Raw genomic sequence first — 26,334 nt, 5'->3', positions numbered from 1 at the left:
GTTCCATTGGGCAATGAGGATGCTCGGACAACTGCAGATCCCCCAGAGGAAGCACTGGAGAATGCATCTTGAGTTGCATGTGACAAAGATTTTAGCTTAGATATTATTAGATATTACAATAGTTTGATAGATGTTAGTGGTGGAAGGCTCTTGATTTGCTTGTGATTTTCGACAAGATGCATAGTTGAATAGGTGGTTACATTGCTTTATATGTGTTATTTTAGAAAAAGATGTGCAAATTCAACACTTGCAAAATGTTTATGTATGAAGTAATAGTTCAAACTCTTGCATGCATATTCATAGGGGCAACTTTTTGAATGTCAATTCGCCACACAATGTTGAACATACAGGTATGTCTCTTCCCTTCTTTCTCTCTCTCTCTCCCTTTTTTCTGGTTTTGCTTCCACCATTTGATGTGTCATGACCGATTCCCTTTGTTTTCTTGTTTATTTGAATCTCTCTCTAGCTCATAAATGGTGCGCCATAGTTGTCTCCCTTTCCCTTTATTTGTTTATTTATTTTTCTTGATGCAGTTGGGTGGGCGATGATGAAGGGAATTAAGGCCCTCTCTCTCTCTCTCTCTCTCTCTCATATATATATATATATATATATATATATATATAGATATATAAGAGAGAGAGAGAGAGAGTAAAGAAATAGCTCTCTCAAATTTAAATCTCATATCAATTAGACAAAAAATTTATCCACAAAAATTCGATGTTACCAATGATAAGACAGTATCTCGTGCTTCATAGGTCTCATACCAGAAGATTGTTTTATGCTACAAATACCTTAAGATATGCTGCACAAAGTCCTTGAAGTGTGCTCCTCAGTAATGTTGCCAGAATAGCTCTTGTAATGGTCGCCCTCCACATAGCAAGACCTTCCTCCATTTTCTCCAATCCACTCATCTCACCTCAGCTGTCTCTCTTCTTCCTCTGCAACCAAAAAAGCAGCAACAGTTAGATAAACCAGTTAAGCATTTATTCTATCATGCCCATGTGAAGCAATGGGAACATACACTTCTACCTTTTAGAGGTACCAGATATAAAATCGTCAGAATCTGAAAACTTTATTCTGGCTCCAGTAGCCCAACTCCCCAAATTGAATTTGGGCTTAACACCACTAATCAACTTGACAGAGCTTCACAAAGACTCAACATAACTGCAAGCGATAACACCATGCACAAAACTATCATCCAATGCATCTGGAGTTCAGTGATAAAGAGCCATGAATTTGTGCTAGAAGATTTGCAGCGTCCAATACCCGCAGAACATCAAGATTATACAAAGTTTGTCCTTTCTTCAACCATCAAATCAGGAACTACTAAATCAATTATTCATTTGATTGTTCAGGGAATGATTAAGCGAATGACTCAATGGTGAAACAAAACAGCATAATGTAGTTAATAGGACATGTCACAACATTTTATTTTCTAAAAGCTTAAGGCAATGCCATTTGTGCAACTATCTTTTGTCATCTCTAGTAGGAATCAACCACAAACTCCTAGAATTATGGTTGCACTTTAAAATTCCATTTCAAACAACAGAGCGTTAGTAAATTGTGAACAACTAACAAAAAAGGGTGACAATGAACAAGACCAAGCAGTACCTCGAATAAAAATAAAGGATCAGATAGTACCACAAACCACCCAAAACCACATCAAGAGCTGTGGAAGCAGGTTATGGATTGTACTTCCTATCCGGTAATGGACAGAGACACCAATAACCATAACAGTAGAATATCTAGAAGCACAAGTTCTCATGTTGATGTTAAAATGGAAAATATTTCCAGAAAAATATCAGAAAATCCACCTGATAGCTAGAAAAATCTGTAAACTGGCATTCTTCCAGCTTTGAGATCACCAGCAGCCTTCGTGTCTGCACTTTGCATGCGAAACAACTAAGATACACTAAAGTCTTTGACGATATTTTTATCACCAAAACATACCATACATGTCAATTGAAGGTACTCAAATATTTTGTGTCCTTTCACTATCATATATTTCTTTCCCTATAATTTGACCATTAATAAAATGATCTTCAAAGATGACCACTTTCTTGAAACAAGTCATAGCATGCATTACACAGCACATGAGTTAAAGGTTAAAACTACCAAGTTGCATAAATGCCAACCACATGAACAAAGAATGCCTGAAAAGTGAAAAGATACCTTAGAAGATTATATGTCATATTCATGTCAAGAAGAGGCCATCTTTGTGAAGGCAAAAAGTGCAAGTGAACTTCTGCTTTCATCTTTTTGTCTTTTTGATGCGTATTTAAATTTACAAAAAAGAAAAAAAGAAAAAAAACTCTTCTGATCTGAATCTGGGACAATAAGTGTTCGAATTGCATGAAAAAGTCTTCTGCTTCCTTCTACAGCTGAAACATGTCCTTCTCTTCTTCATAATTACTTCCAAAGGCTGCAATGGAAATGATATATGCTGTAAGATTATGAAACTCCTCGTATACAGCTCACAAGATCCTGGAGGCCCAAGTGATTTTTTCCATCTCTGGATCAACTCTTGATAGCTGAAAAGAACATTAATGATGGAAGCGTTCCCTGTTTAAATAAACCAATTGAAAAACATGTAACATGATTAATAATGCTTGCGGAGTCTGTGAAAAATTGTTGGTTGACCTTTTCTTACAGTAAACGGGTGCTCGAGAATGAATATATATTGATGAATATTTTGGTAGCATTGAAAATCATTTTCATATTAATCGAAGGTAGTAAGGCAAAGTGGAAATCAAACGAAGGTAGTAAGGCATATCCTCCAACTATAGAATTTCACTGGTGCCCATCTCTTGAAGAGGCTATCTGTTGAATTGGATTCATATCCTTACGTTAATGAAGTTGATCATTAAAAAACAGGAATGCTGTAAAAAAAACACACACACACACACAAAACCTGCCAATAACAAGCGTATCATATTTGGGAGTCTGCTCCTACCTTGCAGCTTCCTGGGGTAATAACTCATAAGCCTCCAGTAATAGAAGCAATAGCAAAAGTGACAGTTGCCTCCATTAAACAATCCGCAGCTCTTACTCTCTCTCTCGTGTGTGTTGAATTACTGGAAAAATAAAACGACGTGCAACTCGAGAAAAGGAAGAAACAAAGAGGAGTTAACGGAAGCACGTACTTGTTGTACCATTAAGGCCGTCTAATAGTCGGGAATGATTTCCTCTTACACGTGCTGTGACATTTAAGTTACTATAGCTATATACCATGAAGTTCATCAAAGATTTTTCTCTCTCCCTCTCTCTCTTTCTCTCTCTCTCGATAAACAGGAAAGAAGGCTTCTAGCCTCCGTCCGCTGAACATATCAAATCCGAATCAAGGCTTGCCTCTCTAGGTCAAAAGGAAACAAAGAAGCACAAAGATATAGCTACAGCCGCACTCTGGTGCGCCTGAAGACAGAAGGTTCGCCTTCTGTTTTCTGCTACAACTCCTGGTGAAGAGAAGAAATAACAATAGATAAATAAAACAGATGTCGCCAAGAAATGACAGATAAATCAAATCAGAAATCGGAAACAAAAAGAAAAAAACATAAAAAAAAAAAAATCAGAGCTCAGAAAGGGGAACAAAAAATCAGAACACGGACGATAAAAGTGGATGAAGAGAAACAGAGAATACCTACTCAGGAGTCGTGGTTCAACTTCCGGCAAAACGTCTGGGAGTCGTGGTTCAACTTCCGGCAAAACGTCTGGTTTTTATGGCAGGCTCCATCGCTTCCGCGTTGGGTTTCTTCTCAACTGCTGCTGCAGGCAAAGATGCCCCAAGGAAAAAAAGAGTGCAATAGAAAGCAAAAACCCCTTTTCTGAATCCTTGCCCTTGCCTCGCCTGCTGAGAAAATGAGACAATGTAAGCAAATTTTGGACCAGAGAAAAGAGGAAGAAGAAGCATAAGGGAGCCTCGACACATGGGATAGATACAGAAGCGGGCTTCAAGCTGAGCGGAAGCGCGAAAATTTAACTGTTTCATGGCAATGACCCAATGCGTCTTAAGTGATCACCTTGCCTCTTCAATGGCGTATGATGTGCCCGTCACAATCTTCAACCCACCGTAACGACATTTACCCAAACGTCAGAAATTCATCTCAAGCGTCGCTGTGCCACATACATGAGCGAGATGTAGTCTTCAGCGACGCAAGGGCATCGTCGTACCACGGGCTACGAGCAATTTTGCATTCTTGTAACGCAAAGGCAACCTGATTCGTATGTTTCAATGGGTCTTTTGGCAATTGAAATGAGCTATGGAACATTGGGAATCTATCCTAAAGTTAAGTTTGAAGCAGGTTTAATATAAAACACTTGAACAAATGTTTATAAATCTGCATCAATCTTTATATATGAAATACTCACAAAATATTTTATTTGCCAAACAATCTCTAAAAGGATGAAACAAACACATCGATATGATGTACAAATGGTATCTCTAGTTTGATAGCATCAATACTTTGTAAATGGCTAGTGAATCTGTTCAAAAAATTGAAATAAATTTATAAAACAATCATTCAAGTATTTCCTAAACCTGAGCTAATTTTGAAACATATTTATAAAACAATTACAAAGTATCCATACTACCAAATGACCCCAGGCCTCAACCGCTTGAAGCACAATTTTTTATGTTTTCGAAAGCAAACCGTTTTTTTTTTCACTTTTAATGTCGTTTTGCAATTTATTAGTTTTCACCTTATTAAAATGCAAGGGTTTGTCGATCCACCAATTTGAAACGCATTGATTCTCAATTTTAACATGAATTTCAGTTTTCTCCATTGATTTTTTCTATTGCCAAAAACAAACTCCCTCTTCCCCCCAATAGATTGGAACGAAGACCATATCTTATTGCCCTTCTCCCTCTTTATGGCAAGCACACCTCATTCCTCCCCTTGAATCAAACATTCTAGAATTTTGTTTCTGTAATGTTGATTCGGTATGGAATTGTGAATTTGGAAACATAATCCCTTATTCCAAAACATATTTATGTTTATTTGTTCAAGTTTATTTTTGTGTTTAATATGCAAAAAATATATCAAAACTATAACTTAGTCCGTGTTTTGAATTTTTTAAAGGTCGTGGGCTTCAAGCATAAAATTTTGTAACGGATTAAGAATAATCCAAATTCTAAAATGTACTGGACTGTCGAAATAAATTGTTTAAGGGGCTGTTTGACCCATTGGAAATATGTAATTAGAAAGAAGTTTTCAAAAACTTATTTCAATAATTGAACAAATGGAATCAAAATTAAGATTTTCTATATGTTTCAGTAAATAAATTTTGCAGTTTGATAGGAGTGAAAGATGAAAAGCATAATCGTTGGAGAAGAAGAAGCTCATTTTTTTCGTTGTAGAATTTTTTTTCCACCTTTCGGAGTGGGACAATTTTTTTAAAAAGAAGTTTCTAAAAATCTACCCAATAATAAGTTTTTTCATTCCAAGTTTGATGGGTAATTCTTTTAAAAATTTGAATTTCATTTCGCATATTTCCTGCACATCAAACTAGTCTTAAAACTGCTGCACTATTTAAGGGGCAAACTTAAAATTCTATTTAAACTGCTATTGTTAGCTTTTTTTTCTTTCATTTTTCATTTTTGTTTCTCTCTCTTCTCCCCACGGTTGAGAGAGGTCGGTCAAAATTTGTCCAGTTATTCTTCTCGAGTCAAAACGTGAGTCGGTCAAAATTTGTTTTTTATGTATTGGTGGGCAATTCGAATTTCAATCCATTACAGAAGTGAATGAAATTTTGCAAAATATTAGCCGGGTATTTGTAAATGACCATATTGGCTTTCCGCTTTATCATTGGTCTCTCCTGGTATGAGCCCTTCAGCGTTTTTCCTCTGCCAAAAGGGGAGGGTCTCTCTCTCTCTCTTCTTCTTTTTTCTTAATTCCTATAATACCCTCGACCGGCCGGCCGGTCGCCCCCTCGTCCCCTCACAGTAAGCACGGCAATTCGAATTTGTTTCAATACGACATTTCTTTATTTTCTCGGGTTGCTCTGCCCTTCCCCATTTTCCGTCGATCGTGCGAAACCCTCGCGATCTTCACCCTCCATCGGGTGACCGGGTTCCGAGTCGCCGGGTGGTTGCCGACGGTGTCCTATTGCTGGAATTCTCGGTGGGTTCCTGTTGATCGGCCCCGGGGTAGGGAGGAATGGTGGGTAAAGGCGTTCATTGCGGGGGAGTTTTCATCTTATTTTGTTTTTTCCTTCCTTGTTTTTCGGAAATGAGGCCAGGATTTCTACTTCGCGCTTGGATGCGGAAGAGACGTTATGCGTGTGATTGTTTGAGCTGAGCCGTCTAGATTAGGATTAGGTGCTTGGGTGACTTTGTGGATTTTAGGGTTTTCTGGGGAGGAGGGTGGAGTTTCGCGTGGGAATTTTGGAGCGATATTGGGGGCATTTCGTGGACATAGTTTCGCGTCTTTGCGTCTTCCCTTTATTGGGGATTTGGCTTATTGTGTTGATCGTGGTATGAATCATGTACCGGACGGCACTTACCTGGACGGAGTTCATCGGTGAATGATGAATGGGACGATCTTATTACTACGAACTAACTCAAATCGTCCTCCTTTTTCTTTTTAAGTTCAATCTGGAAAATGGTAGGGATTCTATTTGAGAAGAGGTAGGAGGAACTTGACACGTGGGGCATCCTTTTTTTTTTTCGTGTCACCATGTTTTGTCAATTCTAGTCCGAGAAATCATAAAAAAACTGAAAGATTGTGGTTGGGGAGGGTGAGAGTTAACTGGAGTATGTGTGCTCGTTTTGCCATATTGACTTTGAATGTTGTTTGGTCGCTTTTCTGGAGCCTAATTAGGATGCCTTCCAGCTAACCAAATGCTTGTTTCATGTTGATGGCATAAAAGGATTTCGACAGTAGGCGTCCCGTTGTTCTAATGATTGTTTAAGTTTCCATGTTTGACCTTAGTTTCTTCAAATTTTAGTAACTACTGGAATTTTTTTTATTAGGCATGGTTGGCTTTGGTTTTCTTTGTCGGTAGACTCGGTACCGTGGTCTCAGAATTAGTAATTGTTGGTATTTTCTTATTTAACATGATCACGCTGGATTTTAACAATAAATATGTTATTAGTTGCTCGATATGGCTGATTGTCGAAAATTACTTCTCCACCTGCTATGCTAGTTTCTATTTTATGGCTGGTGCTGATATGTGTTGATCCTTGTTCTATTTGTTTAGGGTACATTTTTCTGAGGATTGGGCAACTGTATTGTTGTCTTTGAACCTTGATTGGAACTGCGTGTTCAATGAAATGTAAGTTACATCTTGTTTGACTTTTGCAGTTCCAAATTTCCGTTTGCTAGATGATATCCATTATTTGCTTCTTTTACCACTAGCACGGTTATATGCTGCTCGAGGACTCCCGGATAACATCACCTTTGAACCTGTTACTTCCGTATCTTCCACGGCCAAAGTTCCATTTATCAACCGCTATCGAGCTCAAACATAAGCCCAAACATGTGAAACTCTTAGCTTCTATCTCTTTAGGCAATGCTAGCACTTGTGTCCATTGTGTCCTGGTTGCTTGCATGTGGTATTGGTTGCAGTTACCAGTTTCTTTGAAGCAGTTATATGCCTGTTATTTCAACCAAATGGTGCTTAGAGCCTTACAGACTCTAGCACAATAGTGTGACAAATGGAAAATGAACGTTTAAGGGTTGACCTTTTCCTTTTTCTGAAAGTAATGTTAGTCAAGGGAATGAAGCTCACAGATAGGATCAACAAAAACTAAAGGAAAGACTATGCAACTTTTGTTGCATGATGAGCATATCAACAGTGTCTCTTGGTTATGTGCGTCAAGATTTTCGAACTTGTATTTGTGAAATCTATCTGAAGATTCTATTGAAAGTGCATGTCATTGTTCCTTGTCCCTTCTGGGAAGAAAAACCTTTATGTAAAACTGGTCAGATTTTCAAATAGTTCCATTTCATCAACTAGGTATGCTGGATATGTAGAACTACAAAAAAACTATGTTGTTTGTGTTATTCATGTATGTGAGTAATCAATTTTATTTCTCTCCGCCATTTCCTTTCTTTCTGAAGGAATCAGCTGGGTGAATATTTTTGATCAAGATGTCAACCTAAGTTGGAGACGTTTTTATGTTGATGTGAAGTTTTTGCTGCTGTCTGTTTTGCACCATGAAGGTTTGTCCTTCTCTTTGTCCTCTATTTTCAGGCTCTGACATGCTTGATTAAGAGCTTGCACTTTTGTTGATTTCTTTCCTATTTGTCTTTTCCAGGTGTTTTTTCTTTCCAGGAGGATCAGCTGATTCTTCAGCAGGGCTATCTATGCCTGTTGATGAAACTAATGACAAGGTCCATAATTTCTTTGAGCAAGAAAGCTTGTCTGGCGGAGTGTGTCAATCCTAATTTACAGGCAGTAGTCATTCTCTGTTAAACAGCAACCCGTGGTTCAATAGTTAGAGGCAAGGTTCGTTTCCTCAATATTGTCATATCAGTAGTGGTCATCCATCCGATTTTGGGAAAGGTATGATGTTGATGTAGATGTGCTTCATGACATATGATTCATCTTATAGTTTTCACCTTGCAGCATCCATTTCTTCTTCTGATAGATTTTATTTATGTCATTGTTATGTTGGACTCTCAAAATGGTCGTGAACAGCGTGCCTTAAAAACGCCAAATATTTCTAACTTTCTCAACCAGTGTGGAAAGATCATCCTAGAAATCTGAGTAGAATTGTACAAGTCTGTCAAGGTCTTGTCTCTAGGCCCTGTCAAGCAAGGTCGCTAGATTGAGATTTATCACCTGATGTGTGTGACTGTGCATTGAGTAATATCTCCAGATCTGGATCACAAAAGGTATCTGAAAATGTTTCTGGCAGCACAAGGCCTTCCAAAAGTGTGGAATCTGCTGATTTTGATTTTCTTGGAAGACAATGTCAACTTATGAGGACTCAACAGCCAGGCATGTCGCAGTCTCAAGCGAGGCCACTTCCAGGGTTTGGTGATATGAAGCTATTGCAGCAACAATATTTCTACAAGCAGCTGCAGGAAATTCGGCAGCGCCAGCTGCAGCAGCTTGAGCATGAACCTGGACAGCAGAATTCAGTAGGTCAGTTTTCTGCATTTGCAAGACAAGCAGGTGGAGACCAGGCCACTGCTGTGGTTAATGGCACCCCTATGTATGACACTTCCAACTATATGTGGTCGGGTGAGAGGATGCCTCAAAGTGATCCTAAGACAAGTAGTTCCCAGGCATTTATGCTGGGGAATACAAACATGGTTCGCACTGCTTCATCTCTGCAGGGTTTTCATAATGGCCTTGTGCTTTCGCAGGAACAAGCACGTGCAATTAATTCAATGGGTTTAATGCCTCAACAGTTTGGTCAATCCACATATGGTGCTTCTCTTGGTGGCATAAGGGAAGCTTCTGGCAACTCTGCCAATTCCTTCCCAAATCTTCAGTGGGGTGCCCAAGAAAATACTGATATGTTTACTAGGGCAACTGGGAACCAGAATCAAAAGACAGGGATGCAGTCTAATGCCTTTGGTTCCTTCTATGGTGATCAATCTGCTTCATTTTCTGGTCAAGTGCCTGCCAATGATGGACTTTCTGTCTCTAAACAGAGCTTTCATGGACGGAATGTGTTTGGCCAGGTTTCTAATGCCTTAGAAAGTGTAAATAGTGGAATGTGCTCTGGAAATTTTCAGCAGAGTTCCTCATTAATGAGGGACAGTGCAATGCAGGAATTTCAGCGACAAGAGCATGTTGGTTGGTTGGGGAACATGGAGGAAAAGATAGCTCCTCAGGCTGCTCCTCCACAGGGTTCAATTGGCTTAGATCCTTTGGAGGAGAAGATCCTCTATGGTGGTGATGACCGTGTCTGGAGTCCTGCTGATGGAGAACAACCCTTGTCAAATTCTTTTAGTAGAGTTCGTAACATGAGTGCAGGAAGTTTTGGACAAGGTAATCATTTGGAAGGTTCTGAATCTTCTGATTTCTTCAATATGTTCCCCTCTGTACAGAGTGGCAGCTGGAGTGCTCTTATGCTGTCTGCTGTAGCAGAAGCTTCCAGCAGTGACACCAGGATGCAGGATGAATGGAGTGGCTTAAGCTTTCAAAAGACTGAAGTTTCAACTGGGAATCCTTCAGAGTTAAATGACAATGGGAGGCAGGGGGCAGGATGGAATGACCTTAACATACAAGCTGCCAATTCTTTGTCGTCAAAACCTGTTCATTTATTTGATAATGTTAACATGACCTCCACTAGCAAGAGTGCAGGATTTCAACAGGTGACACCTAAACTTGCTTTTGAGCACAGTGGACAGGCAAATGTACACGGTGCTCATGGATTTCTGAACAATGACCATTCATCTGAATCACTTAGGAGATCACCTAGAGAAGGCAGATGGCTAGAGCAAAATTCTGAAGAAAGGGCAATGGTTGATAGGACTGTGCGTACACCCTTAGCTTTGGGAAATTCTTCTGATGGTGCTTGGAGAAATCAGACATATGGTCAGCAAGAGAGTGTACACCCTGAGGCCATCAGTTTGAATGCACTCAGCATGCAATCCACCTGGACTCATCAACAGCAACCGAGCATGGTTACTTATCGAACAGATGGGCAGCCCAGCAGCAAAATGAATGGTTGGAATATGAATGAATCTTTGCCTTCTGATGGAGATAACCTGCAAGATGATGCAAACAATTTGCAATCTTCACACAGTAATGAGTCTATTGTTGCAATGCAATTGGGAAGGGGTTGTGATCTGTGGCAAACTGATGAACGAGAAAGCATGAGAAAAAATGAGAATCAGGGGTGGTCGTCTATTCCAAATTTGAGTGGGAGACTTGAACGAGCAAAATCTCCTTCAGATAGCCCTGAAGTACAACATGATGGTGTACGTGTAAATCGTGCTTCTGGTTCTGTAAACATTCCTCTGGAGAAGACACAGCGAGTGCCAGGTAGCTGTCACTTTGATCCTTCTTCAAGTAGTAATATGGGGGCTGATAATAATGTAGACAAGTACCAATGCCATCTTAATCAAGGCTCATTCACTAATCACACTAGTAAGTTAGGTGATTCACATGAAAATAGTAGGGAGAGATGTTACCTGAACGTGACTCCTACTGAAGTTCATGCTTCAAATCATTTTTGTCATGGTCAACAAGCAGCAGCAGGAGATTTTCTGGTGGACAATACTTGGTCTTCTGCAAAGGATTCTCCTAGCTTAGCTGCTGGAAGCCAGAAACCATCTGCTTATGTTAGAAAATCTAGTACAGGGGGCCCTCGCAGGTTTTTATATCATCCCATGGGAGAGTTGGCCATAGATGCCCCACAACCGAGCACCTCGAAGCATGATATGCAATCTCAAGGACCGCAACATGCTGCAATTGGAGAGCAAAAAATTCTGGAACTGGGGCATATGTCTCATGCCAAATCTGCTGGTGTTGCTATTGCCAACGCCACTGCTAATTCCGGGAAAGTATGATGACAGCTACAACTCTACTTGCTTATGCAACAATGACTGGCTCTGGAATTTCTTCTAGTAATTCACATTCTTAATCTCTTGCAGGGTTTCTTTGGAAGCAATTCACAGAGTTGGTCAAAGGGACCTGAAGATGCACCTTCCAATGCTGTTGGTTATCTTGCTTCTCCTGCTTCTTCCGTTGATGGACCTATGAACTTTTATCCACCAAAGGAAACAAGGTAGTAGGAAAACTTTAACTAGATGATGCAGAGTCTCAAATTGAGAGTTTGTCATTTCTTCTGTTGGCATAACTGTTTCTGTGTTGAATGGTGGACCTTTTCTATTACTTTGGCTAACAGCATACGTGCTTTTGCAGTCAAAATATGCTTGAGCTTCTTAACAAGGTTGATCATTCGAATGCTGCAAAGCCCCTTGGTTCATCTTCATATAGTCCATCATTAGATGTGTCTGAAGCGGTCATATCAGGTCCAGCTTCAGGTCATATGAGAAGCAACCAATCATCCTCTTCACAAGGTTTTGGTTTACACCTTGCTCCTCCATCTGCTGCATCTGCAGTCCCAAATCATGTTTTCCCATCTCGACATGTGAACTCTGATAATTCTAGGAATATTATGCCGGAAGCAGGCAAGGGGCAGACATGGCTGCATGGCCAGACCTCTATGCGGAGTTTGCCACATCCTTCTGAAAAGTCTCAGCAGGACAATTCGTGTAATAAGACTGCTGTGGCAGACGCAGGGCATGAATTCTCATCAATCGGCAACAGTGATACAAGGTTGCAATCTAGTAAAACCTTGATAGAGACAGGAGGATCACATTACATCCATAATCAGTTACTGTCTCAACAAAGCCCTTGTGTCAGTGGACAAGCTATGGGGGAAGAATCTACTGATCTTGCTTACACAAGTCAGGTTTTAAACAGACAAGTGAAGCCTGAGTCTAGTTGTAGACAGAATCAGGACCCTCAGGATGGACGTTTAGTTGAACAACTAGTGCCAGCATTACAGGCAGAGACTGCTGGCAAGCCCGCTCCTTTTGATAGAAATCCACGAGGGGAAACTGATTTTACATCTGGTCTACCATTCTTTGCTAGGGATAACAGTGTAACAAATTCTCAAACCTTACCTTCAACGAGTGCAAACTCTTTCCACACAGAAAATTCAAGTCGATATCATACATTGGGATCAGCTTCATTTAGTCAATTTTCCAGTCAAAAAGGCATTCTGCAGCCAAATCGGTTCTCTCCATTGTTGCATAATGCCTGGTCAAATATGTCAGCCCAAAGAAGCATGCCAGGAGTTCCACATATGATGTCAAGAGGTCCTCTTCAGCCTATAAGTCCAACAACAACATGGGTTGTTCAGGCAGTGAATGATCAGAACCTGAGAGATAGAGGTGGAACCAGTGTTTCGGAACTTTGTCCAGGTTCTAAGAGTATGACGCATCTTCCTCCTAGAGAAGATCATCGGGGTAGGGAGAGTCCCTCACAGAGCATTCCATCAAACAGAGTGTTGCCAATTGAGTCATTTGGGCATCAAAGGTTGTCAGGACCTCATGTACATCAGGTGAATAAAAATGGAGAGAATCAAGGAAATGATAGCTCCCAACCTTCTAAGACAAGCGATACATCTCTCCAAAGTACTATGGAGAACGGAGCTGGTTCACAACCAAGTTATTCACTGCTCCACCAGATGCAGGCCATGAAGAATTCAGAAAGTGACCCAAATAATGCAATTAAAAGGCTTAGAGGAGAGAATGATGCTGATGTTTCGCAAGTAGCTAGTAAAATAGGACAAAGGAATGTGTATGGCTATAGTGCTTCAAACATCAACTTAACAGCAAATTCCTCAAGAATCTTGCAAGATGCACCATATCCTGTACCAGATGGCAAAAGTCTAAGTTGCTCTGTGGAGGAGAATAAAAATTGGAGTGCGAATACCTCTGCTCATAGTCTGTCCTCAAATACTCATCCACAAGATATGGCTGGATCTGACAGAAACAAGTCACAGAACTATCTTGCAAGCTGTTTTACTTTGACACCTCCCCATCCCTCACTTAGAGGAGCAGGATATTCTCATCCTAATTCACCAATGGCGAACTCTTGGTTTGAGCAGTTTGGTACCTACAAAAATGGACAGTTTCTCACTACATCTGATCGATTTGCTGTTCCACAAAATTCTGCAAAAGCAGCTGCTCAGCAGTTTTTCTTTGGAAGGGTGTCTGAAAATTCACGCTCACATGCAATTGTGGAGCAAAGAAGTTTCAGCGATGTGAGTCAGCTTGGATCTGTCACAACTATGCCAAGCTCAACCACTGTGGTGGCAGCCAAGGATCATCCTTCTCTAGTTCATATGTCACAGCCAGATGCGAATAGTCAAGTGCAAGTCCTCATGAAACAAAAGAAGCGTAAGACTGCTTCTTTGGAGGTTCTGCCATGGCATAAAGTGGTGACACATACTTCCCGAAGTCTTCGAAGTATAAGGTGGTTCCACTTTGATGGAGCTCTTCATTTCCATGGCTCTGATTTTTAAAATGGTTTTCTTGGGACCTTTATTATTACTTGTGAACTGATCTGTTTTTATGATCGCTTATATTTCCTTTTGCTGTTTCAGTTTTGCGGAGCTCCGGTGGGCATCTGCCACAAATCGACAAAGAGAAAAGGTTAGTTAATTCTTGGATTATTTGTCTTGTTTTTGTTTATAAATTTCTGGATGATATTAATTACTTATTGTTTTTTGCTTGTGCTCTTACTGCAGATCGATGATGAAGCTGAGATGATTGATGATATGCTGCTGACACCTGGTCCTAGAAGAAGGATAATCTTCACCACACAGCTGATGCAGCAAATTTTTTGTCCTTTGCCGGCAGCACTTCTCTCTGCAGATGCCAATTCGATGTATGAAACAGCAACATACATTCTGGCTAAACTGTCACTAGGAGATGCATGTAGTCTTGTGTCCTCCTTGGTAGCTGCTGTACAAAATGATGATAAGGATAACAAGTAAGAATATGTCAAAAAAGTAGTTTCCAAATATAAAGTTATCTTAATTGTATCCATTTGTTTGCTAGTTTTTCAAAGTTCAGTTGGTTCCATGAGACATCTTCTGAAGACTCCTTTCGTTTTCTAGGACATCTGTGCAACCTGGCAGTTTTGGAAGGTTGACTGCACGCTGTCTGTCAGGACTTGTTGAAGGCTTTCTTGACAAGGCTGGGAAGTTGGAAAATGACTTTTTGAGGTATTGTGCAGATGAATGTGGTCTTGCTAATTTTTTTGCTGTCTTTTCTTCTGCCTAATTTGGAGATGTATGGTTTCAGTTTTTTTAATTTTTTACCAATACTTGTTTATTTACATAGTGAGTAAAACTGACTTTGTACGTTTGTGCATGTAGTGTTTGAGATTCACATATCTGACAATATCCTTCTGTTATTCTTGAAAAAAAAAGTTAATGGCAACTCTCTGTAAATCAGAGTGCCAACAATGTTTATAGTCAAATGACACAGCTTCCAAAAACTGATTTGAGTCACACACACACATACACACAACACGCAGAGATTAGACAACAGACTGAATAAAAACTGGAAATTTCATTAACTAGAACCATAGCCACAAATATCTTTCTCGGGAAAATACTGGCAAGGTTTTTCTCAGGTATTTTTCAGCGAAGCTATTTTTCTCAAAAAATCTTGGGAAAATTTCGACAATTTTTTTTAAAAATATAACAAAATCACATGCCACACCTTGAAAAAAAAAGGAAAAACAGAAGTTGAACTCTATTTTAGAATTAGGCATAAAGCTTGCTGCTCCTCTATTAAGTAGTTAAAAGATAGGACCAGATGGGAGTGAAGGGAAATCTACAAATAAGATTAAAAAAAAAGCTAGAAAAAATAAAACCTACCACAGGTGGTTTCTTCCCAAGTTCACTAAAGTGCAGCAACGCCCAATCCCTATCGAGGTGGGAAAAGAGGGCTTGGAAATCCTAATCTTCTTTTCCCTTTCTATTTTTACCATTAAAAAGAAGAAAACAGTTCAAAACTGCCCTTTTAAAACTTTTTGTTTACAAAAATTACCCCTTTTGAAAAGCAAATGGAGCCCGTGCAGGTTAAAATTTTAAATTTTCTCAAGAAATGCCAAGAATGCTCCTGCTTGAGTGCAGGTTTAAACTTTAAACGGCGATGAAAAAAACAAGATAAAATCGCGTTTTTGTTACGATAAAAAACGTGATATATATTTTTGGCAATATTTTGAAAATATCGTGGTATTTTCTGTTTTTTTTCTTGATTTTATCGTAAATATCATGATATTTTTGAATATATCGCACTATTTGTGCCTATGACTAGAACAGATTACAACTACACACAAAAGCTATTAAGACAGAGGAGTGCAGTGATACATGTCACATAGGTATGGGTATGGAACACTTTCAAAAATTTTGGGTATGGGGGAACTTCTGCGCACACACACACTATATATATATATATATATATATATATATATATATATATATATATAACGTAAGAATTCAGACAAACCAAAGACATTCATAATTTAAAATTTATATTTCATAGAAGCTAATGAACAAATGAAAAATACTGAAGCTAGCATCGGTCACTAGAAAAAATCGCTGGAAAGCTTCATAGAAATCTGTGGCTGCAACAAAAGTCGCCTCGATCCCTCACTTTAGGGCTCTTAATTTTTCCATGTATATACATGGCAACACAGAAACAAAAACCCTAAGTTCTTGACAAAAAGACTCGTTCAAGTTTGACTGAGTTTAACAATGGTCGGTTACGACAGTGGGTATGTTGATTGGACCTGGTACCCTTTCACCTGTGTCCGGTCTGTGTTGGGTGCCATACTGTACTTATACTGGTGTCGTACCCAACTGACTTGGGTATCACACCATTGGGGCAGTACCCATGTGACATAGACAATGATTGATATTTGCAAGCTTGAAATAACAGGAAGAACTCCCTTAGCCATTGGACTAGTTCCAATGGAAAACTAGCCATTGGAACTAGTCAATGGCTAGTAAACTAGTCCAAGAAAAAGAAATATCAGAAAAAGAAAAATAAGGAATGAAAAAGGGAAAAAGTACATAGAAAAAGGAAAAATAAATAGCCTATTGCATAGATCACCCGAATAGCAATTCATTATGGAATAATGTATCATATGAGCATATTTATATACAGAAAGTAATGCATGTGCTTATTGCTTACATATAATCTAACATTGTCGTCTCCTATGTATTCATTTAGATAGTCATCTAAGTCACATGGGTACTTCAGTAAGGTCCACATACCCGTGTCGCCGTACCCGTACCCAAAATGGGTACTTTGACACTTGGGTACCTATAAATCCAAACTGCTTAATTTTATTCTGATTCAATTTTTTCTACCTTACTTTTTATTCTATTATTTGGATGTGAAGACTAGGGGACTGTTTGGTTGTCCATATGTTTAAAGTTTTTCATAGGTTTCTTAAACACACTGCTGCAAGAACCGTTGATATATATTTTCTATGTTATTTATTTGTTTATGTTGATGTATATTTTTTATTTTGATACATATTTTCTAAGTATTTCTTATTGTTTATATATATGTACGGCCGTACCCCCGCACCCAAATTTTTTGAAAATGATCAGTATCGGTACCCGCACCGGCACCCGTACCCGTACCTATGTGACATGACTATTTGCTACTCTATTTCATATCTCATTCTAAGTTGTCAAAATAGGAAGTCAGCCATAGGTTGGGCAAGGTTCTAAAAAGATTAGTCAGGAGTTGTATACTTTTTAGTCAAAATCATTAACTATTTTCAATTTAATTTGAAACTAATTGTTTGACTTCTAATCAGAAACTGTGGGAAAGCACATGCAAATCTTTGAGGGAACACCACTTGTATAGGAATCACTAAATATATTTAAAGAAAAAAAAGAATGGCAACTACTAATCTATCTGCTAATGTAGTCCTTCAAAAGTTGAAAACTAATTGGTAACGGTTTTGTGAGATTTCTAGGAGGTTAATTGGTTAAAAAAGTATTGGATTTGGTTAAATATATTTTCCATAATACCTAAAGGTCTGCATAGAAATATGCCACTAATGTAGGTAAAGCAAAAAGGGAAACAAAGACTAATAACAGGGATAGCTAAATGAACTAACCACTAAGGGAGTCCGTAAACTAATTAATTAACTAGTTAGGAAGTAATTGATGCCAAGTAACCAAATAAGCAAATGATTAATTGGGTAAGATACGTAAAACAGAAAAATTTACAAAGGAACACTCAACCTTTAGGCCAATAACAGCTAGGCCCTCACCTTTTGTACTACCACAAATAGGCTATCGTCTTGTCCAAAAACTCACAATTCACAAACAACCCCTTCTTGAAAAAAAAAGAAAAGAAATTAATTTACTATTTTAGCCATCAGTTTGAACTTTGAATTTATTTAAAAATTTAACAAATAAAATAAAAGAATCATAGTCGCCCCTTTCCGATGAGTGGCAATAGTGATTGGGCGTGGATCAAGCGACTCTCATCGCCAGATAGGTGGCGAGGGTTAGGGGCATCCACAACCCCCGACCTCATTGTTGCTTCCAGTGGCAAGGTCGATGCGACCCTTGCCTAACAACAATGGTTGATGATGTCAGCAACCCTTGTTGTCGGACAAAGCGGCGAGGGTCAAGGTTGCTTGTGGCCCTCGTCGCTCCATCTGGAGACGGTAGTGCTACTCAACCCCTGCTATGAGCTAGAAGTTGACCTCGCTTGACAGTGTCCTCAAGGTGATTTTCTTTATCTTATTTTTTTCCTTTTTAAATAAATTCAAATTGGTGGCTGAAACCATTGTCACAGAAAACACGTTTTGTTCAAAAAAACACAAAAACAGATCAGCCAAAAAATGGGAAAACACATTTTTTTAAGAAAAACACCAAAAATGAAAAATCGCAATAGAAACATGTTTTTGGAAAAAATGCCGAAATGATAAAAACGTGAAAAAAACACGTTTTTTCATTTTTTCAGATTTTTATTTTCACTTTTTTCACATGCTATTTTTAGGATCTTTCCTTTTTTAACTTTTTGAAAACTTGCAGAAATTTTCCAGGTAAAAACAACTCTGCCATATTATACTTGAGAAAGCCTCGTCGTTTAAAATCCGAAAATGATGTTTATGATGATAGCTGAAATAATACATTTATTTTTATTAATTTATTATTTTTTAATATGAAGGGCTTGTTTTGTGAGGTTCTTGGAAAGGATAAGGGCTTATTTGTGGTAGTTCAAAAAAGGTGGGGGCCTCTTTGTTATTGACCCAAAGTTTGATTGCTCCTTTGTAAATTTTTTCTATGAAAAGATAATTGAGCACTTAGGGAAGAGAGAGAGAGAGAGATGTGAACAAAAAGGAAAGTAAAAGACTAACAAATGCATTTAAGGCCCAAAGAAACTATGCACCAGTGAAGTAAAGAGCTTGCTTGGGGGTTAGGCCCCCTACCTTTATTCCAACAAAATGGATATATACAAGGGAAGGCCACAAGGCCTTTAACTATAAGCACAAAAGATTGACCCAACCCTTCACCCAAAAAATGAAGACAAACATATCCTACAAGCTATGCATATACATTTTCAATCAGTAAAATAGTCATGAGGATCATTAGCATGATGCATGGTCACCCGTCCTGTGTCAACTATCGTGGCACCCTACTCCACAAAAATTCTCATATGAAATTGGTCAAGGCACCTAGTCCAGCTAGTATTTGGCTTCTTCCTTCCAGCCTTTCCGTAGTTTTCCTCACCCAATATTTAATTGGGGAGACAATAACATAGTCACCTCCATATTCCTTATGGAATCTGAGAATGCGTTTCAAGACTTCCATTTCACCTTCATGAATCCTTCCACGAGCCTTGATAATCACCACACAACCCATTTGGCCATTGTCCACATAGCTTAGACCAGCTATTTTCGGTCCATGCATAGTAGAAGCTCTAACAATGTTAATTAACATTCCATTTCTGTTGGAGGCAATGGTGTCCACACTATTAAGACCAGTTTCCATCCAAATTCGCAGTTTAATTTCAGTCTTAGCAGGCCACTTGACAAAGGAAAAGCTGTCCATGCAGCTCCTCCAAACATCTCCTACTAACCTGGGGTTGAAGGCTGTCATGGAGACATCTATTCCTGAGACACCACAATTTCCAGCAAACAATTAAAAAGGCCATCCTCCAGCACCAACGCCTCCACTTCCCCGTTATCTTAGCTTGAAGCCATCTCTTGAACGCATCTGCAATTTCACCTTGGGGGAAGTTCACTCTATCGAATTTTGCAGCAATGGACCTCCAAACTTCCTTTGTTATTTTACAGTTTATTAAGACGTGAGCATTTGTCTCTTCAACACAATAGCAAAAAGAACAACGGTTAGTTAAATGAATCCCAGTCTTCTGAATCGTATCAAGAGTGCACAGTCTGCCTTCACACTCGATGTAGGAGTGCCCGCAGCTCTTGGCCGGGGCATAGGTAGCCCAGATCTTCCTCCTCCACCACTCTTTAACACCCTGAATGCAACATTTCTTGATAATCTCACCTGCCTTGAAGCTCGCCTTTCCACCATCACTCCAAACTAAACTATCCTTTGTATTCCTTAGCCTAATGTTAGCTGTGGACACTCCAAGGTGTGCAGCAATGGCAAGGGACGGGCTCTCCCTCCCCACCACTCCACTCGGTGATATTCCTCCCACACATCTCCATCCGCTTTGGTGGTTCCAACATATTTCCCCAACTCAGGGAAGTCGAACCGATCATCCAGGTCCATCTGCTCGCTCGTCTCCATCCCCCCGGCGAGCTGCCCGTGCGTCTTCCTCTGCCCGCCTGTTTCCATCCCCCCCGGCGAGCTGCCCACGCGTCTTCGTCTGCCCGCTCGATTCCATCCCCCCGGCGAGCGCTGGGGGTTCCCAGCTGAGTCCCCTGTTTCCCACGCGAGAGTCCTGCTCTGAGCTTCTCTCTCCACAGGAAGCCTCCCTCTCTAGAACAAAAAATGCTACAAACTATGAGCCAGTGGATAATAAGCAGTGACTAGTTAACTTAATGATGGCACAGCCTATCAGTCGGTGACTTGCTAGGCCTGACTTGCTAGGCCTGGGAATTGTCTAGGTTGACAACCATGACCTGGATATAATAAAAATTGATCTGCATTTATTGTCCCTTTTGAAACAATGCAAGTCTTTTTGAAGCGTTCTTTTTTTTTTGTCTTCCATTGGCACTTATCTTCTAATTTTTATAACATAGGTAAACCATTAGGCTGATATGTTTCAGCATGTGCATGTCATGGAAACTTGTACCTGTAGTGTTGGCAAATGTGTTCGAACAGATGCAAATAAGCTGCATAAATCGTCACACGGCTCTGTAGTTGCTATATGACTCTTTTTACATATATTCCTGCAAAACTGCGAGTTTGATTGTTGCACTCGCAACTGTTACTTGTAATATTTGTAACTCTTTGGACAGAAGACGAAGTCAACTTCATTTTCATATAGGATTTTTTCTAGTATTAATTAATTAAACTATTATTAAGGGTCCGAGAAGATTAAACTATCTTATTGGTATTAAGAGTTGGTTGATTGAAGACTTCTATAATATATTTTAAGTTTTCTAGTTCTTTTGAGCTTGATCTTTATTTTCATCTAAAGCAATAGGCAGATAAACTAAAATCAAATATAGAAGTTTGCAATTTTTTGTTCTATGTAAATCTGATATCTCAGATAGTCCTCCCAAATCTTGTCTTCAGGGCTGTATGTTCTCCTAAAACAGCCACAGTAGTAAATGAGCACACAATCCCCATCAGGCATCATGTGTTGTATGCTCTGGTTGAATATGTGAATGCATTGTTTTATTGAGATAAGACATTTCATGTTTACAGATAAGCCATTTTTGTTTGATATTTTGTGAAATCTGCTTTGCTTCCAATTCAGCCTTTTATCAGATGGAATTATAGTTGAGTAAAAAGTTTGCTTTTTCTTATGTAATAGAACAGGAAGGTGTGACTGCTATCTTGTTTTTCCTGCTCTCTTATGACTTAAAACCAACGGTAAACCTTGAAATTAGTGTTACTGAGCTGATTTGTTTTGGACCAACCACCCAGTCTGCATGTGTAGGTCATGTTATATGAGTTTGCAAATCCATGGTGCCATGCCTGAAAGAAACTAAGCCTAGTGCTTTTGGCATGTCTCATAAGAGATGCAATAGGTACCACATGTTCCAGGAGAAAATATAGATTGGCGTGCAGAATTAACTGAATGACAGTTCAGGCCTCATAGTGGTCAGAAACTGGAGTACCATGCCCCACTCCTAAATATATGTGGTTACCAATGCAGTTTCTTCATCGTATGCCTACTCAGCCATCCTAGATAGAATTTCTTCATCGTATGATGCCTACTCATAGCCATTCACATATGCTATAGCCCTTGCTAGGTAACGTATAATTCAAAATAGGTTCACACAGCTGAATAAACTCCTTAATCCTCTAAAAAGACCTTTCTTTTTTTTTTTTCCGTCTCAAGTAACTGCATTCCACTCAGTTCATATGCCTGTAAATAAATCAAATCCTGATCATCATAGTCGGTGGTAGGCTCCTCTTCTATTAAAAAGAAATATTTGAAACTGCTATCAGTGGGAAAAGTAAAAGACGAAATGAGGGAGTAAAGTACTCAAACATCAGGTTTATGTTTTGAAGTTTCCAGATGGTGCAGATAACTGCAGTGTTTTGAAGTTTCTCACTAACTCCCGTTTGTCCAAATCCTTCCAGATGTCAGACTGGTTGTTGCTTCTCTCCTTCCTTTTGCGGTCTTGGTTATCATCTTAGATCAAGGTGATTAAATAGTACTAGTATCTAGTCTATTATAAACCTACACCAAGGTGATTAACTCTTGCTTCATGTGTAGAAAAGCTAAGAAAGGTGTGGAGAGCTAATGTTTCAATTATCTGATAGTAGAGATGAGAAACATGGAAGTTCAAGTGACCGTGGCCAATGGATAGAGGCTAGGGGGAAAATTGCCTTTTGTTATTTGACCATTTGAAGAATTTGTATGCATAACCAACATGTCCATGCCAGCAAATGAAAAAAAGGATTGCCTTGGAATAGATTTCTTTTTATCCGAAGATGGTTTCTTTTCCCTCCTGCTTATTAATTTTGGAAACAGACACCTAAAGAGTGAAACCTCGTCATCCCTTTGAGCACGAAGACTGTATGGAGCACCTTCTTGCCCTTGGGAATGAACTCCGCTTCCACTTCCATAGCAGTCTGCCACTTCCACGCTTCAAACTTTGGTAACCTGTACATCATCATACTGCCATGCTAGAAGATCGAGTGTGCAAATTTCATGTTCATCCTTATGCTCGTGCATGTCCATGGCTTCTGCAATGTGTGTAACACCTGTATGGCTGTATCCATTCTAATGGCTTCTTTTCCATAATTGGTTTTCTCACTTCTTTTGTGCGGCTTGATTGTTGAGTAAGCTGCAATCTTCTGACACTTGCTGCTGAGTCATCCTGCTCTTGACAACAGGCTCACGAGGAGGCCATAGACTGTGTTGGCTTTTAAAGCCTCAAAGTTGAAATGTTGAGTTTTTACACCTTGGCCCCATTTCCAGCTGAGTGGGAGAGACCCATCGACTGGCCGAAGGCCGAAGCCCCCACCCAATCCCACTGTACCCCTTTGCCATAGAGGTAAGATTTGTTGGCAGGCAAGGGCAAGGTATCTAGGACTTCTATACCGAGGAGGAATAAAAGTAATGAATGGTAAACGTTAGCTTTTTTGGTCCTAGGGTATCTGATCTGTCCAGATAAAAAATACTTCTGTATATCTAAGGCACGGACTAACCTGCTTGGATTTTACTTCATTTGCGTGATTGCATTCTTAACAAGTAATGTTTAATCGCCTCAGTTGGATATATGAAGTGGGTGCTGTAACATATGCAACTCATGTTGTTTTGTTTAGTTTTCTGTCTGCACACTTCTGCTGGTATTTATTTTCAGGATGTCAAGCACTAAATGCTTTGCTTATTATTGAGATGGTGTTTCAGGTTGGAGAAGGGGCCTTCATTGTTAGATATAAGAATCGAATGCCAGGACTTGGAGAGGTTTTCCATCATCAACCGTTTTGCGAGGTTCCACGGGAGAGGGCCAACAGAGGGAGCACCAGCAGATAGATCTGCTTCTGGTCCATCCGCTGCTCCTTCATCCTTTGATTCTGGTATTCTTGTGCCTAGAAAGTTATCCCCACAAAGATACGTGACTGCTGTCCCCATGCCTAAAAATCTACCGGAGGGGCTGCAATGTCACTCACTTTAATCATTAAATTAATTGATTTTTTCACCCCCTTCACCCTCTCTCTTTCTCACACGCGCACCCTCAAGCATTGAATTTGTTGTAGAATCATCAGGACTCAGATAGTTTCATCATAGGATATGTGGGAAGGTGAACAAGTCAGTCTATTCTCGCTTACCGCTGCTAAGGTTTTGGTAGTAATTGAACGTTACATTTCACTAATTTAGATATGGCTAGAAAAAAAATTCATTTTTGTTCTGATAATGAAAAAAAGGCTTTTCAACATCAAACCTAATTGGGTATGGTCAAATGTATGTATAGACGGTTCAGGTTTTTGTTCGAGTGGCTGAAGCAGGATGGCATGCAATATCTTAGGGGCACCGTCCGTATTTTAGCGCATTAAGTCAACTTGAGCTAATGATACGTTATGTTGAAGCAAGGATGATTGTGGTAACAGCTCAAAATCAATCAAGTGTGGCAATATTAAAAATCCAAAATGTTAAAGGTTTTGATTTACAAGGCGTGCAGAGACCATTTGACAAACAGTGACGTTATTATCCCATGAATCGTTGATTTATGAAGAACTTCTTACGGTAAAACTGCCTCATTTTTTAGGGCAGGTTTATGGGACTGTAATAGCGTGCTTACACGGCCTGCAACCCCTCACTAATTATGGATGTTACGCATTCTGCGACAACCTTGCATGTGGATGTCCTTCCAACCTTTTTATTTCCAAGATACATACATAAATAAAACCGGTTACCAACACTGTCAGTGGAAAAACCCAAAGGAGCCCAACGGGAGCAGAATATGATTGTGAAAGGCCAACAAAAAGAGAATAAAAAGCGGCAACAAAACAGAGCTTACAGATTATGGGACAAAAGGAGGACCACGACGGAGCAATTCTGGGTCTGGTTGGATGCAGAATTTTCGCTTCTGTGTTCGTTGGCAACGCCTTTTTGCAGAAAGTTTTTTGTTCCTCCAATAATGATATAGTAATAATGCCCATGGTCGTATGCTATGCTATGATGCGTATAAAGCCGGTATTATATGCACAGGAATGATTGAAAAATGGCTGGCAGCTCATGCATTAAATGCTTCCATGATTCCTGATGTCAAATGATAATGTACCGATTCTTGGGGAAGCAAGCGAGAGGTTCATATGGGGGATGAACTTTAAGTATCCATTCATCTGTGCTCATGTAATTGTGGCCAATTAATCTTCAAAAACCTGTAGTTGGATGCAGATGCTTACTTAGTTTTCCACCAAAACTGTGAACATGAATGGGCTCAAATTTCTTGTAGAATTGATCCTTCAAAGATTTCTTGCAATTGTAACTGCAATAGTTTGGAAATATTATTGATACAACATACACTAAATTAGGTGCCTATTACATACTAACGTGATCCTTTAGTTTTATAAGGATCATTGCCAATGGAAGGCTGCTGGGAGATGAGCTCCCATCCATTTGTTTCAACAACAAAAAAAATGATGTACATAAATGCTCTCTATGATGGCAAAAAAGAGGGGGATTAAAAAGATTTGCAGAGAAATAAAACTGGCAAGCCAAGCCCCCTACTGCGCTGCAAACAAAAAAATCCCACTTAAAGATTTATGACGAAATCCTGCAATTTCAGACTACATAGCAGAAACTCCTCTTCACCCGCATCATCTCTCCCATTCCTCTCTCCAAACCTGGATAGAGCTTTGCCTGCTTCAATACCTGGCAGATGATTGAGCACCACAACGGCGATGACCATTCAATATTTTCTAGTGTATGCAGCCACATTTCGAGTAGATTCTCTACCTCTCCCCACCTGAAGAAACTTCACATATCAGTGATTTGCAGCTCCTGCTTCCGCCATCCCACCACACTGCTATCACTCTAGAAAGCTTTCTCTTTTTGCAATGGACGATCTGCAGCACATCTGCCTCCTTACAAATCTCTGACAATCTTCCTTCACATAACACACCCATGTACAACCAGCATTCCAATGCTTCCTTCTCCTTATTGTTTGTTTGTCGTTAATCCTTCAAAAGTCTCTTGGCTTGCCCTCCATGCTCGATTGCAGAGTTTTCTTTGCAGACATTATTGATTCCCTGCCATGAGCTAGTTGATTTCTGTTCCACCATATCTTTCAAATGCTTATAGGAGATTAAAACGTGCCAACAGTTACTCAACCAGTTACCTTTGAATTTAGCTTTGCACCATGTTTGGAACTCCACATCCAAGCTCTGCCATGACAGCTGATGCCTTCCGAAGGCCTTTACAATCCTCCAAGTCAACAATAGGATTCCTTTGCTTCCTGTTGTTAGCTATAGCTTGAAAAATTTTAGGATTGTTATCGCCCTCCCTGAGTCATTTTATCATCGATTTCTCCCCCCACATGACGACCTCAATTTCAAGGCCTGCTCTAGATCCTTTCTCAGCCTCATCTCTTTCCTCTTCCTCCACATCTGCCATGCTCATTAATTCTTTTATTCTGCTCATTTTTTGTTTGCAAATATAGCTATGTTTTGAATAAAATTTTGGGGAATCCCTCAAGAGGGGTTTTCTT

At 39.6% G+C, this 26,334-nt stretch overlaps 1 protein-coding gene and 1 long non-coding RNA gene across 6 annotated transcripts; one reads left to right on the top strand and one right to left on the bottom strand.

The window, feature by feature from the left end:
- Positions 1–687: 687 nt before the first annotated feature.
- Positions 688–3,968, bottom strand: LOC126410249 (uncharacterized). Of its 3 annotated transcripts, XR_007573889.1 has the most exons (4): positions 3,638–3,968; positions 3,144–3,452; positions 1,030–2,562; positions 688–938 (listed from the first exon to the last, which is right to left on the bottom strand). It is a non-coding gene; the product is annotated as an uncharacterized LOC126410249 (long non-coding RNA). The 3 variants fall into 3 exon arrangements; XR_007573887.1 differs by having other exon boundaries at positions 1,030–3,452; XR_007573888.1 differs by having other exon boundaries at positions 1,030–3,452; positions 3,642–3,968.
- Positions 3,969–5,831: 1,863 nt separating this feature from the next.
- On the top strand, positions 5,832–23,832 carry LOC116258063 (uncharacterized). Of its 3 annotated transcripts, none has more exons than XM_031635145.2 (11): positions 5,832–5,938; positions 7,195–7,269; positions 8,058–8,159; positions 8,255–8,502; positions 8,858–11,462; positions 11,553–11,686; positions 11,824–13,947; positions 14,078–14,126; positions 14,222–14,466; positions 14,594–14,701; positions 23,532–23,832. In XM_031635145.2, exons 5-11 carry the CDS (start codon positions 8,922–8,924, stop codon positions 23,797–23,799), a joined length of 5,469 nt encoding a protein of 1,822 aa, XP_031491005.1. In that variant the 5' UTR covers positions 5,832–5,938; positions 7,195–7,269; positions 8,058–8,159; positions 8,255–8,502; positions 8,858–8,921; the 3' UTR covers positions 23,800–23,832. The 3 variants fall into 3 exon arrangements, with proteins under 3 accessions (XP_031491005.1, XP_031491001.1, XP_031491003.1); XM_031635141.2 differs by having other exon boundaries at positions 8,638–11,462; XM_031635143.2 differs by lacking the exon at positions 5,832–5,938 and adding an exon at positions 5,946–6,155 and having other exon boundaries at positions 8,638–11,462.
- The last annotated feature ends 2,502 nt before the right edge of the window (positions 23,833–26,334 follow it).

Source organism: Nymphaea colorata, chromosome 7 (genome assembly GCF_008831285.2).
Source record: "Nymphaea colorata isolate Beijing-Zhang1983 chromosome 7, ASM883128v2, whole genome shotgun sequence".
NCBI classification, from domain to species: Eukaryota; Viridiplantae; Streptophyta; class Magnoliopsida; order Nymphaeales; family Nymphaeaceae; genus Nymphaea; species Nymphaea colorata.
Note: the sequence above shows the minus strand (reverse complement) of the source record. Positions and strands in the feature narration are given on the sequence as shown.

Coding starts and splice junctions, on each gene's coding strand:
- LOC116258063 (XM_031635145.2), top strand. CDS start 8,922: ATGAGGACTCAACAGCCAGGCATGTCGCAGTCTCAAGCGAGGCCACTT. Junction 11,687..11,823: donor TATCCACCAAAGGAAACAAG/GTAGTAGGAAAA, acceptor GTGCTTTTGCAG/TCAAAATATGCTTGAGCTTC. Junction 14,702..23,531: donor TTGGAAAATGACTTTTTGAG/GTATTGTGCAGA, acceptor ATGGTGTTTCAG/GTTGGAGAAGGGGCCTTCAT.